Genomic DNA, 14,742 nt, shown 5'->3' with positions numbered 1-14,742 from the left:
GAACACTTGATAACACCAAAGTAGTGGGTACCTCTAAGTGTGGAATGTGTAACATCTGTGAACAATGCATAGTAGCATCTGAAATCTCATGTAACAACAAAACGGTTAAATGTAGGACTCATAATAATTGTAAAAGTAAAAATGTGATCTATCTATTGGAATGCCCCTGTGGGCTTTGCTATGTTGGAGAAACAGGGAGAGAGGCCAGGATCAGACTACAGGAGCATAGATCAGTGATCAAAACAAAAAAGATAACTGCCTAAATTGTCTCACATTTTTTAGAAATGAAACATGGAGAATGTGATTTCAAGTGGTTCATACTGAAGAGGGTAAAGATAGGCAAAAGAGGTGGGAATATTGTCAAGGCTCGAAAACAAAGAGAGCAATGGTACATTTCTTATCTAAATACAGTAAGAAATGGACTCAACTCCCGTGAAGAATGGGAGCGGATAAATGGTGGACTATAAGTCCTTTCCTTTATTGATCCATAGCCTCTTTACCGAGACCCTAGTATCATTTGTGAATAGAATGAGATCTATGTGGGCCCAAATAGGGGATAACCAATAGGACTCCTTTAGCTATAGGACTCTTTTAGCTATAGGACTCTTTTAGCTGTAGGATTTATCCATGATCTATCAGTGATCTGAATATGTATTCGAGTAATCACTTGACACTTTAGTTGGATAGCCTTAAATCAAGTTTCAGATATAGTACCAATATATAACTATTATCACTTCTGATTAGATGTACTAATGGATAAAGAAATGTAGGTATGTGGTGCCTAACAAGTGATACATATAGGCTGTGGCACAAATATAACAATAATAAAAATAATCGTTTTCATAAAATTTGAACTAGGATGTGGCACATATACAGTAATAATAATAACAAAAATAATAAACAACTAAATTTGAACTACGTAAAATTTCTACGTTTGTAGTTGATGTGTGCTGAATGATAGATATATTCGAAAATAAACGCACATGATAAAGTAGTGTTTGGAATGAGGGTGTGCCCTTTGATATAGAAAATTCGGGCGTTTCTTTTCCTAAATACATAATGCCATTTGTGCAATTTTTAGTAAGGGACCTTTTTGCCTGAAGATATATGTGAGCATAAAGAAAGGGTCCTTCAATTTGAAAATACTGCCAGGTGTGCGCTGGACATTGTAGTCCGTTCTGGATTAACTACATCTTGGCCCTCTTTCTATGACTAAACCGTGGCCCTCTTTCTATGTCTAGTATCAGGGTCTGTCACTGATTGACATTGAATACTACGTAATTCAAGGGCTAGGAGACGGCACGTATTTCCGCGTTTAATTGAGTATATAAACCCCGCAGTGGATTCGGACTGCGCTTCGATTGAATACCTCGGGAGCTGCACGCGGAAGGCTCGGCACTTATTACTTTAAGGTACGTCGGCAGGCTATGGGGCGATAGCAAGGAATTCTCGAGACTGCTTTGGTACTAATTATAAAACGGCAACTCTTTTAACAGAGGCAGCATTATCTAAAGACTGAAAATACTGAAGGCATCTCTCAGATCCGTAGCGCGCCTGATTTTTAATTGAATGTGAGTACAACTATCGCGTACTGATTAGAAAACACTTATAGTGCATATATTTAAAGACCCTAATGGGCTTTGTATCTCTTTCCAATCCGTTGGTGTATTACGAGTATTGAATCTCGACAATTACAACGTTGTACCGCGTGCAAGCAAAACTATAGACATCAAGGTTTTTAAGTGAGTATTTCGATATTACAATGAAATACGTGTAAGCAATCCAGGTGGCATAGACTGATAGTGATAACTCTACCCTGCAGGTCCTATACATATATCTCTATTCTGCTCAGAAGCAACATACTGTGTCCGTTTCTCGTGTATACAACATCGAGAGAAAAAATAGGATGTAAGTATTACATCCCGCTCATCTATATTTATAAAGACAAATGTAATTATATGTATAATAGTTACATTATATACAGTGTGGCCACTGGTAACAGCACCACTATGGTAGAGAAGTATAATCAAGTCTCATTAGATCTTAAATTAATCAAGTCTCACTAGATCTCAAATCTGACAGAGACCTAGCTAATCTAGGTTATTATCGCATTCTTATTCTCTATGCATTGCAGTATCTTTGCTGAGGTCTATACAAACACCTTTAGCAGTTGATAATATGACCTGATTTGAGAGGAGGGAGGTGTCTATCCCCTACCTAGAAGGCAGGCTTTCCTTTAAAGGTTAGTAAAGGTTAGTAATGGATTGGGGTCAATGGGGTTTACCGTACCTAGCACCATTGAATTGGACCACCGAGGAGATTATATCCTCTGGAGCCCAACCAGTATGAACAAATTTAGAATCATAAAGACCAGTTGCTTAAAATGTGATTATGAATACAGTGACAATGAAATGTTAAGTGTCTAATGAATGTCAACAGAGATGTCTCGCAAACTGCATTGTTTAAGGTCCTGTTTACGGTAATACTGAGTTATATGGATAAGATCCATTTTTGTGAACCAAAGTAAAGAGAAAAAAAGTTTTATGTGTATGTATAGACTGTTGAAAATGTGATAGGAGTATGTTATGATGTGATGTTCAATGTGAAGAGCAATAGCGAGATGATACCAGTTCTGTTTTGTTGGCAGATTTCTGCCTTATGTACAGCTTGTTTGTTTGATCTGTCATGGTATAGAACCTAAGACATATTTTACTTGAATTTCAGTTATCTTGGGAAGACAGCTAATATTTTCCTGAGGAAGACGGCTGTATGATTTATGACCATCGAAACGCGTTGAAAATTGGGGGAGAAGTAAAACACATATTGATTAAGGAGTATTCTGACTGGCGCTGAATATACCTTACTAGCTTTAGGAACTAACTGGATGAACTTTTGTATATCATTTGTTCCCATGTATATTGTCTGTTTTCCCTTGTTTTATACATTTTCTTACTGTCTTCTAAATAGCAAAGTTGACATTTAGAACTGAAAAATATAAGGCCAATGACCTGGCTGTAACCTCACAGGACTACTGACTTCCACTGTTGTCTACTTCCTACGTTTGGGAGTATTAAGAATCCTCAGAAGTTGAAATAACTTCAAAAATTCTATACAAAGATTTTTAGGCCATCCATTCAACTAATAACTGATGCTCTGTCCATGCTCCTCTGAGACCTATTTTCTCTTAGGCTCGCATGTTTGCTGCTAGACGCTCAATGGTTTACTAACTGAGGTTCTATCTCCCGCTGGCACGTGTGGAACCAACGGAGCGCTTCTGTTCTTGAACTCCTCAAAAGCACATTATGGAGTGATCCCTCTCTTACACACTCATTAATTACAGTTGCATCTTAAACCATTGATACTCCTGTCTAAATACACTGACCCCATCTCCTTTCTGAAGCAGATCAATAATTTTATGAAGCCAACACAACAAACACACTGACCTGTTTTTGTGGCAGATTTGCTGCTGTGGCCTCTGCTTTACTGGAAGATTGGTTTCCACTCTGCTCATCATAACTGCCCTAGTGCACCCCATCAACCACTAACTACCACAGTGACAGCCAAGCTCACTGGTACACACTCCCATTCTCAACGTCAACTGTCTCTTGCAAAAAATATACAGCCCTCCAAAACCAACTTGCACAATTTTAGCAACTCCTTGGCATTATCCTTGTGGAGAAGTGTGGCTCAGGGGTTAGAGGCGGCAGACCCGGAAGCTGAGATCGGCCCTGGACCAGAGTTCAATTCCCCTCCCCGACGGGGGTTGGGCTCAATAATTCCACGGACTCGATAATTCTCGCTCCGGTGCCTACTCAACTTACGGGTTCACACTCTGCGACTCTGGGCAATAGCTTGCTTAATCTCCACAACGGCCCCTCGCGCCGGGATGCCTGGCTTTCACCTTGTGGATACCCTGCTGGGGTATCTCACAGGGGAATACCAGGACGGGTTCCCTAAGCAAGCGCATAGATGCCTGCGATGTGGGCGATTTGCGCTATATAAATACATGTACATTTACATTTGTCAGACTCAACACACTCATGTCGCGCTCAATGGGGGAAGTCATGTTTTCAGATTTTTTAGCAACACTATTACCTCTGACACCATAAATGAAAAATCAATTGTTTCACAGAAGTCCCTTTTATTGACTCTGTATTATTGTTCATTCAGTTTTCTTTATATATTTATACATTGGTATCCGCATTTTTCAAGCGCTCTCCTCTTTACACAAAAAATTATAAGTGTTATTACCATAACAAAGCGTGTTTGTATCACAAAAAACAATAAGTTATTACCATAACAAAACGTGTTTGTATCACGAAAACATGTAACTTGCACAAACATATATACATTCACAATACAATCAAGAAAAAGGTGCGTCTGTACACTCCATTTGTATAATACATTCTAGTCATTTTTAATCATCCTACTATACTTAGAGCAAGTTTTAGGTCTGGGGTGTATTTGTCCCTCAGGTTTTTTGGATTAAATCAATAGTCCCATATAGTGTAGGAGAAAATAACTCTTAGCAATTATGCTCTTCAGGGAATAAGTCTTTTTTCTTCTATATACATATAAGTGTATTTTAAGAGCATAAAGTACTCCAATCCACTAGATACTGCCAACGCGTTTCGACCGACTTGTTGTGAGGACTGGATCTACTTTTGTGGTGCGGTCTTCATCAGGGCTGAAATTAAGTTGTAGGACATCACCTGTAAGAGGTAATGGTGCCGTTTCAGTATTAGTGTACAGATATTTTATATTTAGACATGTGTGATTAAACAGAAATGTGTTCACGTACCAACTTGTCTTTTCAGGCCATCTAATGGAATGCTGTTGTTTCTTTTCCAAGATGTCTGTAATCGAGGTTTTTATTTTCTCTGTGGGGGGAACATGGCGTAAAGAGAGCCGTATGAAGACAAGGTACGCGCTGAGAAACGCTAAATGACAAGCGAACACTTGAATGCCGTGTGGGCGAGCAAAACGTATTTCATGGTATGCGCTGAGAAACGCTAAATGACAAGCGAACACTTGAATGCCGTGTGGGCGCGCAAAGCATAGTTCAAGCTTCAAACCGCCAGCCACGTTGAAAGAAACACCGCGCATAAGCGAAACCCACAGAAACAGTAACCGAGCACTAGTTACTCACCGCGCAAAGCCTAACAATCGCTCTGAGTTTTAAGCTCCGCTGAGAGCACACTGTTCCCCATGACAAAACCGGCTCCTAAATCAATAAATAAACTTAACTCGAGACCAACAACTAGAATAGAATGCAGAATTTACAATGACAACAGAGCAGACTATAAACAAAAGAACTCATTACGCCATGTTCCCCCCACAGAGAAAATAAAAACCTCGATTACAGACATCTTGGAAAAGAAACAACAGCATTCCATTAGATGGCCTGAAAAGACAAGTTGGTACGTGAACACATTTCTGTTTAATCACACATGTCTAAATATAAAATATCTGTACACTAATACTGAAACGGCACCATTACCTCTTACAGGTGATGTCCTACAACTTAATTTCAGCCCTGATGAAGACCGCACCACAAAAGTAGATCCAGTCCTCACAACAAGTCGGTCGAAACGCGTTGGCAGTATCTAGTGGATTGGAGTACTTTATGCTCTTAAAATACACTTATATGTATATAGAAGAAAAAAGACTTATTCCCTGAAGAGCATAATTGCTAAGAGTTATTTTCTCCTACACTATATGGGACTATTGATTTAATCCAAAAAACCTGAGGGACAAATACACCCCAGACCTAAAACTTGCTCTAAGTATAGTAGGATGATTAAAAATGACTAGAATGTATTATACAAATGGAGTGTACAGACGCACCTTTTTCTTGATTGTATTGTGAATGTATATATGTTTGTGCAAGTTACATGTTTTCGTGATACAAACACGTTTTGTTATGGTAATAACTTATTGTTTTTTGTGATACAAACACGCTTTGTTATGGTAATAACACTTATAATTTTTTGTGTAAAGAGGAGAGCGCTTGAAAAATGCGGATACCAATGTATAAATATATAAAGAAAACTGAATGAACAATAATACAGAGTCAATAAAAGGGACTTCTGTGAAACAATTGATTTTTCATTTATGGTGTCAGAGGTAATAGTGTTGCTAAATATCATAGAGATTCCACCTCTGACCTCCTCAACTGAATCAACCCCCCCTTTCTTTCTAATACAAATGTTTTCAGATTTGGTAATTGTGCTGCAATTATATTTAAGCCAGAAGCCAAGCTGGCATGATCAGTTCTCTCAAATAATTGATCAAATCATTCATCAATCAACTTGCACTTAAATTGTCTGACTCCATTCAAAAGAATTTCTAATCTAATTATATATTATTTAATTCTACATATATTTTGATAATGCATAAATAGTACAATGGTCATTGGAGTACTGTACAGAGAGCAGGAGGTAGATTAACATTACAACTTGAAACATATTGTGGATAAAGCTGAGTGGGTATTGCGTTGTCAATGGGTAGAAGACAAAAAAAGTGACGTATACTAAGATTGGATAAGTCCATCTTTCTGCATCAGATATCAGCTGCAGTAACTGGTTCTTCCAAGCCTTGCACATGGAAATGAAAGGCATTGTCATTTACATTGCCAATAGCTCAAACTCTCGTAAATGCGGGACCTATTGCATTGCCAATGCTTGTTTGTAAACTATGCAGGGACCTGTTTTTACTAAGCTTCAGTAGTGGTCCATGTGGTTTATACACTGAAACATTAAAGCTGCATTTTGTAACAGTTCTGTCGCCCACCAATTGACACTGATCATAGTGTTGTATGACTGGCCATGTTAGAGTCATTCTGCTTATAGCGTGGTGACCATAGCAGTATGAGGCTTACAGAGGCTAGGCAGAGCCTGTGTTAAAATACACATTTTAGCTTCCAGCCTTTTTTCTCCCAATTAATTAACCAAGGTACATCTACTTATGGCTATAGTTGTGGAGATTTTTCAGATACCAATTTTACTGGTGTTTTTCCTTTTTAAAATTGGTAGATTAGGGTTTTATTTTAGGGTCTGCTTTTTGTAGATAGGCACCATATCTTATTGCCCATGCCTCAAGACCCATGGGCTACTTAAGAAGGAATCTCTTGGGGACTTTTGCTGAAGGCTCATATCCTGCTTGCTGTCACTTTGAGCAAACACTCACAAAAGAAGCACCACAATTCTCCCTCTTCCCCGGGGGACAAATATCTTTATGGTGTTGGTGGTAGATATAGAAGGGCCTTTTCCCTGTCTGTCTCTGCAAGTGATCTATAGACGGTGTTCCAGGAGCTTTCTTAATCGTACAATTGCCAGTGCAACATGGCCTCTACGCCACCTTCCAGGGGTACTCATTTTCAGTCTATTCACCATTGTTTTTTTCATCTTGCCCATCACCAGATTACGATGAAGAGGATGCTTGATTCTCTACTCCAGTGGGAAAATATATAGGAAAGGAAGGCCTAAAGCCAGTAATCTCCTAATTGTCCTTCAATCTTCAACTGAAGAGGAGCAATCTAGAAGATGTGGGCAAGGGCTTCGAAAGTTTCAGAAACCATCTTTTTCAAGGGCTCCTATAGTACCGAAACAAGAAAGAGTGCCAGGGGAGATGCATAGACCTGCAGCTGTTTAATCCCAATCCTATCACTAACACACAAGAAGACAACTGGGTCTTTGAAAAATCAACCTAGCTGGAAGGATATATTACTTTTTAAGGATGATTTCCCTCACCACCAGAGGTGGCATACTTCATCATCGGAATCTCCTCACACTCCCTCATGGTCCGATCTCTGGCACCGGCAGCAGCTCAGCTTAGTTTCATGTGACTCTCAGCAATAATTGATTAATATCTGTGACAGCCCCCAGTGCCTGGATACACTTAGGGGTGATAAGTTCATGCTTTACAAATCTGGAATTATTATTTACAATTATAATTATTATCAGGGAGCAGCAATGAGTAGGGTAGGGGGATTCGAGGTTTAGGGAGGGTGAGCCTAAGTGCACAAAACAAGGGTTAACAGTGTTAGCAGAGGTATAGAAGGGATGGTCATCAGGTCTACACCTACGGGTAACTACACTGTTGGTAGCCTCAGCACAACGTCCGTTATTTGCCTCCTTTCTGCCCGGAACTCATGGACCCAGCTCTGTGAGTAGCAGTGAGATGCTGCTCTTAGCTGTAACACAGCTCTGCTGACGTAAGATTGGACCTTGCATATCATTGAACTGTGTGGCATAAATCTAGGTAGGAAAGAAGGCTGTCTGTTTCACAAACTTTAATCTCTTTTTAGAAGTGAAGTGGCCATTTAGAGATGAAAGTTTGCTGCACATATGACCTTTTTTTCAAATGAGATGCTCTAGCTTTATAGACATTCCACAACATAAAAACCTGCATCACGAAGTTGCCTATGCTTCTTGAGTTAAACCATTGAATGTAAATAAAAAACATACTTACATACTGCCTGACAGTCACATCTGTTTATTGAACATGTACATTGAAGAGGTGGCACACAGAAGAAGATACTTATCTAGGAGTCAGTGGATTGTTGTTTTTAATACCCGAGGTTGTCTTAGTTTTACTCTGATACACACAGGTTTTGGAATGCAAATGCAGGTTTTGGAATACAAAATAGGAATAGTGGATAGCTCCAAGAGTGACCTGACCCAATAACTAGGACTTCCAAATGTAGACAGTGTCTTTACTGTTGTATTCTTTATTGTTTCAGTTTCCTAAGAACCATACATAATCTACGATACATACATATCAAAACTGGTTAAAGTGAACTGATAAAAACCAGACCAAATTTAAGAGTCATAACATTAATTGATCTTAGTCTACCTTTCCCCATGTTTAGTTTATGAGAGGTATTGTTTCCCAAATCCTAATTTTATGGTTAAAACCTTTGTTATCTGACCATATGTTTCGGAAGGGTGCTTCTACTTATCCTTTCCGTTCTTAACATATGTCTCTAGCATTTCTTACAGATGTTCAATAACTTGAAGCAGAGACAGATAATATGTTTCAAAGTTTACCTCGCTGAATTGCAGAGTGGGTACATACCAGTAGCCTTGGGGTTTTCTCTGTTGTCCATACAAATGGATAAAAAGCTAGATAAAAAAGTCTAAAACGTTACACAAATATTATTGCCTTTGTATTCATACTAAACTATGATGTTATTGCCATTGTGTCATACATGACTCCACTGTGTATTTCCTATTTTTATATTACATTTCCCTACCAATGTCTGACATGTAAGTGTTGGACCCATCGCACCCCCTCCATATTTTAATGAGAAGCTTTATATCACTTCTGGTATTGACACCGATTTTCATACAGATGTGTCAAAGTATTTGTTGACAATATTCACACAATATGTGTAAACGGACATATGCTACATTTTATCTGGACCTATCAATGACAAGTATGTAGGCATTTGACATCCAAATGCCACAACCTCTATTATTTTAATATTGATCTAGAAATGATTGTCTATATTGTAGCCATGCAGTCTGTCAATTGCTCTTGCAGTCCACAACGTGTGTTTGAAAGCCAAATTTAATAATCGGCATATGCGATAAATTTGATTTTGCAGTCGGCTGTTTCAGTGCATTCTCTTAGTCGTGTTGTAGAAGTTTCGAGATCTGAAAAGTGTAAGCTAAGTAGTAGTGGATCTAAAATATAGCACATTTATATTCTGTTACAGGTGTTTTTTGGTTTCAGTCCTCGGTCATCCGAAAGTTTCACCCCCAGATGTCACTGTAGAGGTCAATTATGATCTTTAAGATTTGGGAGGCCTGGTTCAATCCATCACAAGTCAAGCTTTGATCTATTTACCTTATCAAAGGCATTTGAGAAATTGATGAAAAACACAATATATTCTCCTTGACTCCTCCTGCTTTCTGAGAGGGTCACAGTATTGTCCATGAAGGAATGTGTCTGTCAGAAGCGTGATTGTTGAAACGTTATTCTCTTGGCTTCTTCTGCCAATTTTGGGATTTTGGGAGATGACCCAAAAGGTGCCTTGTTTATAAATTGGCTGAATAAATGGGCCCTTCTAGAAGGGTAGAACACCCCAGGAGTACATCACTGTATCAATAGACTCCAAGCTGATGTGTCAAGTTTTGTACCTGCCTAGGAATGTGTGATATGTGTTTTCAGCAGGTGAGAAGAAGAGAAGATGGAAAGGCTTCACCTGTCATTATCATTAGATGAACAAGTGTTTTATGTTTGTTTTCTCCTCCTTATTCCTTCCTTAGACCAAGTCAGTTGTTCTCTAGAGGAACCTCTGGCTGATGAGTGTTTAGAATAGGGATGTTGGCATTAAGCTGATGGTGCTCTGAATGAACAGCAATAATACAGCAATACTAGAACTCTTCCGATTCGATTCGAAAAATCTTTATTTCGATCACATGATCATAAAAGATATACATTACATCACATTATAAAAAAGTTTTAAAAACGCATTAAACAACATTAGTGATCAAAGTTCATTTAAAAAAGGTGTGCCAATAATTCAAATCTGTTCTGAGTCTCCAACTCTCTTTATACAACGAATTCAGGCGTACCACATTGAAGTTAAAAATTTGGATAGTGCAAAAACTGTAGTAGGAGCTAAATCTGTCTTTAACCACTTGGATGCTAAGGATCTTAGTGCCATTATAATGAGATTTTCATTGAAGTCAATGGGCAGTGCATGACGAGCCCAGCTCGTCATCAGCGTCGAAGGGGTTATGACTCTGTAGGCGGGTAAAAATGTTCTGAACCCCAAGTTTGAAAGCAAGGGGACTAGCCAATATTTCCTGCTCCTCTCATAGGCCCGGCAGAAGAAGACCACATGGACATCATTCTCCTTTGGGTGGGCACATGCCGGGCAAGTTTCTGTGGAGGAGCGACAAGACCATGATACTGTAAATGATGCCAGAGGAAGAGTTCCATATCTCCATTGGAGGAATAGTTTTCTGGTTAGTGCCGTAGTCATTTTCATCTAGGACACTTTCCAGTTCATAAGAATCTTTAATTTTTATGAACTGGTTGGATAATGATCCATCACGAGTGCCTTCGGCAGCTCTGAAGAGCATGTGATCGTAATAGGCTCTTGAGAGCACCTTTTTAGGGATCTTAGTGCTAGTATTTACTGGGTCCAACCATAGTTCAGGGAGTCCATTGCCTCAAAAGTTCTCTTGATGTAATTCAGCCAAGGCTTGGGCAACTGTAAAAATTCCTGCAACTCAGCTCTGTAAGTTGAGAGGTCTGGACTGCTCCATAGACGCCGCCAGAATGCTAGGGGTTTGAGCCCCAGCTCCTCCGTTATGGGCCGAAGGCCCATATCCAGCCTGAGAGGGAGTAATGGAGTACTCTGTGGAAGAGCAACAATCTGTCTCAGGAATTTATTCTCAATAGTTAGTAGTTTTGGTGATGGAATATGGCCCCACAGCTCGCCCCCGTATGTGACACCCCCCCAGGGCCTGTGCTTTGTAAATGTGAATAATAGGGGTAAGTGGCCGGTAGGGTGATTTGTTCACTAGTCTCATGGTACCACCCACCAACTGTGCCAGTTTGATGTTTACTTTTGACTGGTGGGCCGACTACGTTAAATTTTCATTAAGGGTGATCCCCAGATATTCGATTGTGTGCACCCGTTCCAGTTGAACTGTTCCCAGCTTGGGCGGTGGGCGGTTAAGGGGTTTGGGGTTGAGAATCATGTATTTTGTTTTCTGTGGGCTAATTTCGAGTCCCCGCTTTGAGCAGAAATCCATAAACCCGTCCAAGACTCGTTGTATGCCCATTGGGGATTTGGACAGCAGCAGGGTATCATCGGCAAACATAATTGCAGGCACCCTGCTGCCAGTCAGTTTTGGGGCATCAGTGTTGGGAATGCTGGTCAGGTGGGCAATTACCCCGTTCACAAAGAGGCAAAACAGGGTCGGTGCAAGCACGCAGCCCTGTCTTACCCCTCTGCGAACGGGGAACCTTTCGGTTAAATTGCCACGTCTGCCACACCTAAAGCGGGCGTAGTTGTTATGATGTAATCTCATCAGGATTGCCAAGATGTCTCCCGGGACATTCATCTCCTCCATGACTTTCCACAGTTTTACTCTGGGCACCAAATCGAAGGCGGCACGCAGGTCCACAAAAACAGTGTACAGGGTGCCGCCCTCGATTGATGCTGTCCTCCAGTATAAAAGGTTCAGCCTAAAAATTTGGTCTATTGTAGAGACCCCCTGTCTAAATCCCACCTGATAGGGAGTCAGGATATCCGTCTCCTCCATTAAGTTCTGTAGCCGGTAAAGAATAAGTCTTCCGAAAAGCTTTTGGGATATATCAATAAGACTGATCGGACGATAGTTGCCTGGGAGCAGAGGGGAACCCTTTTTGAAAATTAGAACCACTTCTGCTCCCAGCCAAGTGTCCGGCACCTCCATTACCCCCAGAACAGCGTTGAATATCAACGTAAGGTATGGGGCCCTTATCCCTGGTTCCTGCTTAAATAGGTCGCCGGGTACCCCATCGAGACCAGGTGCTTTCCCTGTGGACAACCCAGCTATAGCCACCCACACCTCTTTTTCAGTGAAACGGTCTCCTGTTGGACCTGGCACTATCATGTTGTTTGGTGAGTTCGGAGCCCCATCCTCCATTGAGTACAATGACTGGAAATGATTCTGCCATAAACTAGGAGCTATGTTGGGCTCTATTGCTGAGGATAAGTCCTCTGTTCCATTGGACACTATTCGCCAGAATTTGCACGAGTCTTTAATGGCAAGTGATCTTGAGAGATTTTCCCAGTATTGTTGATCCCACTCAGCCCTGGCATTCGCCAAGAGCTTCCTGTAGGACCTTCTCCTGGATTGGATTTCTTCCCTGCCTGTGCGCCCCTTAATTGCAAGTAGCAATTTAGTTTTTGAGTCCCTGCATGTGGCATTATACCTCGGCCTCTTAGCTGTGAGTCCTTTTTTAGCCCCTCCTTTTGAAAATAGATCCAGCTCCAGAGTACTGATTAGTTCTGCATGGATCTAGAACTCTTCCATTTGCCTGCTATGAAGATGCTAATTCACAGCCATGTCCTTTGCAAGTATAGCCCTTCCTCTTTTCTAGTCTTTCTCACCTGATCAGCACCTATGCAAGCAGGGGCAGTTCCTCGATGAGCTGTCGGAAGCTTTTGGAAATTATGATACCTCGGTGGTGGATTACAGCTATCAGTCCTGATGTTCTGCGGCTTCTCTCCCTGTTGGTAATGTTCAATACTTCAAATTCCTGCTGTATGCAACATATATTGTGATTGCTTCTTTCAAAAAAACCAATGTCACATATTTTCATCTACGCCTTCATATTTTGAACCAGAGTGCATTGCTCTTCTTTTCAGCATCTTTTCCTTTACAGAAAACCAAGTAAAGACGTATGGAAGACCAAAATGAAACTGAGGTGACCGAATTCATCCTGGTTGGTTTGTCCTATCAACAAGACATCAAGACTGTCCTGTTTGTGGTCTTCTTGGTAGTGTTCCTAGTCAGCCTCACTGCAAACAGTCTTTTCATCATAGTTGCTCTCAAGGATGCCCGACTCCACTCGCCTATGTACTTCTTTCTTTGCAACTTGGCTTTGTTTGATCTGTGCTACTCGTCAGCCTGTACACCCACTGTCCTGGAAGGCCTCCTTGTCCTGCGCCTCACTGTTACCATCGCTAAATGCAAATCACAGATGGTACTGGCCCTCGCCTTGGGCCAGATAGAGTGTTTCCTCTTGGCAGTGATGGCCTGGGATCGCTATGTGGCAATCTGTAACCCTCTGCATTATCAACAGGTACTAGGCCACAGAGTCTGTGTCAAGCTGGCCAGCATGGCATGGGTGGGTGGATGTTTTTTTGCTCTCCTGTCTGTGGTTGTTGTACCAGAGCCTCATTTCTGTGGACATAATATCATAGACCATACATTCTGTGAATTATCTGCTATAACACGAATGACTTGCAAGGTTCATTCTTTTGTGAAAATCTTAGTTCCTATTTGTGCTCTTTTCGGTCTTGGAATTCCGCTCTGCTTCATTCTTTTCACCTATTTCCGGATCATCGTTGCCATCATGAGAATGCCATCTGTGGACAGAAGTCATAGATCCTTTACCACCTGTGGCTCTCACCTGGTGGTGGTTTCTACCTACTATGGAACAGCCATGGTGATTTATTTGTTTCCCAGGCCGGCTTCCGATGTGCACTATGAGAAATCAATCACCTTATTCTACGCTGTTGTGTCCCCAGCACTGCACCCTCTGCTCTACAATTTAAGGAACAGCGAGGTAAGACAGGCACTGAAGAAACTTTGCAAAACAAACATTTCCTGGAATGTAACAAGAACATAGTGCACCATTTGGAATGGGTTTCACATAACTCAACGGTATTTTCAGTGTTTTCATCATTTACTTCACTTGATTCCCTATTACTTTTCTTAGTGAATTCACACACAGTGTATGATTCACATTTAAAAACATAAACGTGCATGTGTTAACTAAACTAAATAGATATCAAATAAGAATGGCTTTCCTTTCTCTCAGTGTGTGCTGCACATGTAAGTGTTAAGTATTCAGTTGAAGTGACCCTTTCTCTTCTCTGTTACTAAGGCATCTTGGACACCCTGATAAAGCAGAGCAATTACAATAAAATTTGGAATCAGCAACTGTCTTCAAATAATGGCATAAACTGTATTGAATATTTGGTAGAGCTGTGTGCTTTTCTGATGT

At 40.7% G+C, this 14,742-nt stretch overlaps 1 protein-coding gene across 1 annotated transcript; it reads left to right on the top strand.

The window, feature by feature from the left end:
- The first annotated feature begins 13,413 nt into the window (after positions 1–13,413).
- Positions 13,414–14,364, top strand: LOC147709718 (olfactory receptor 2K2-like). The gene has a single exon (XM_086926075.1). The coding sequence runs from the start codon at positions 13,414–13,416 to the stop codon at positions 14,362–14,364; it is 951 nt and encodes a 316-aa protein (XP_086782201.1).
- Positions 14,365–14,742: the final 378 nt, after the last annotated feature.

Source organism: Lissotriton vulgaris, chromosome 6 (genome assembly GCF_964263255.1).
Source record: "Lissotriton vulgaris chromosome 6, aLisVul1.2, whole genome shotgun sequence".
NCBI classification, from domain to species: Eukaryota; Metazoa; Chordata; class Amphibia; order Caudata; family Salamandridae; genus Lissotriton; species Lissotriton vulgaris.
Note: the sequence above shows the minus strand (reverse complement) of the source record. Positions and strands in the feature narration are given on the sequence as shown.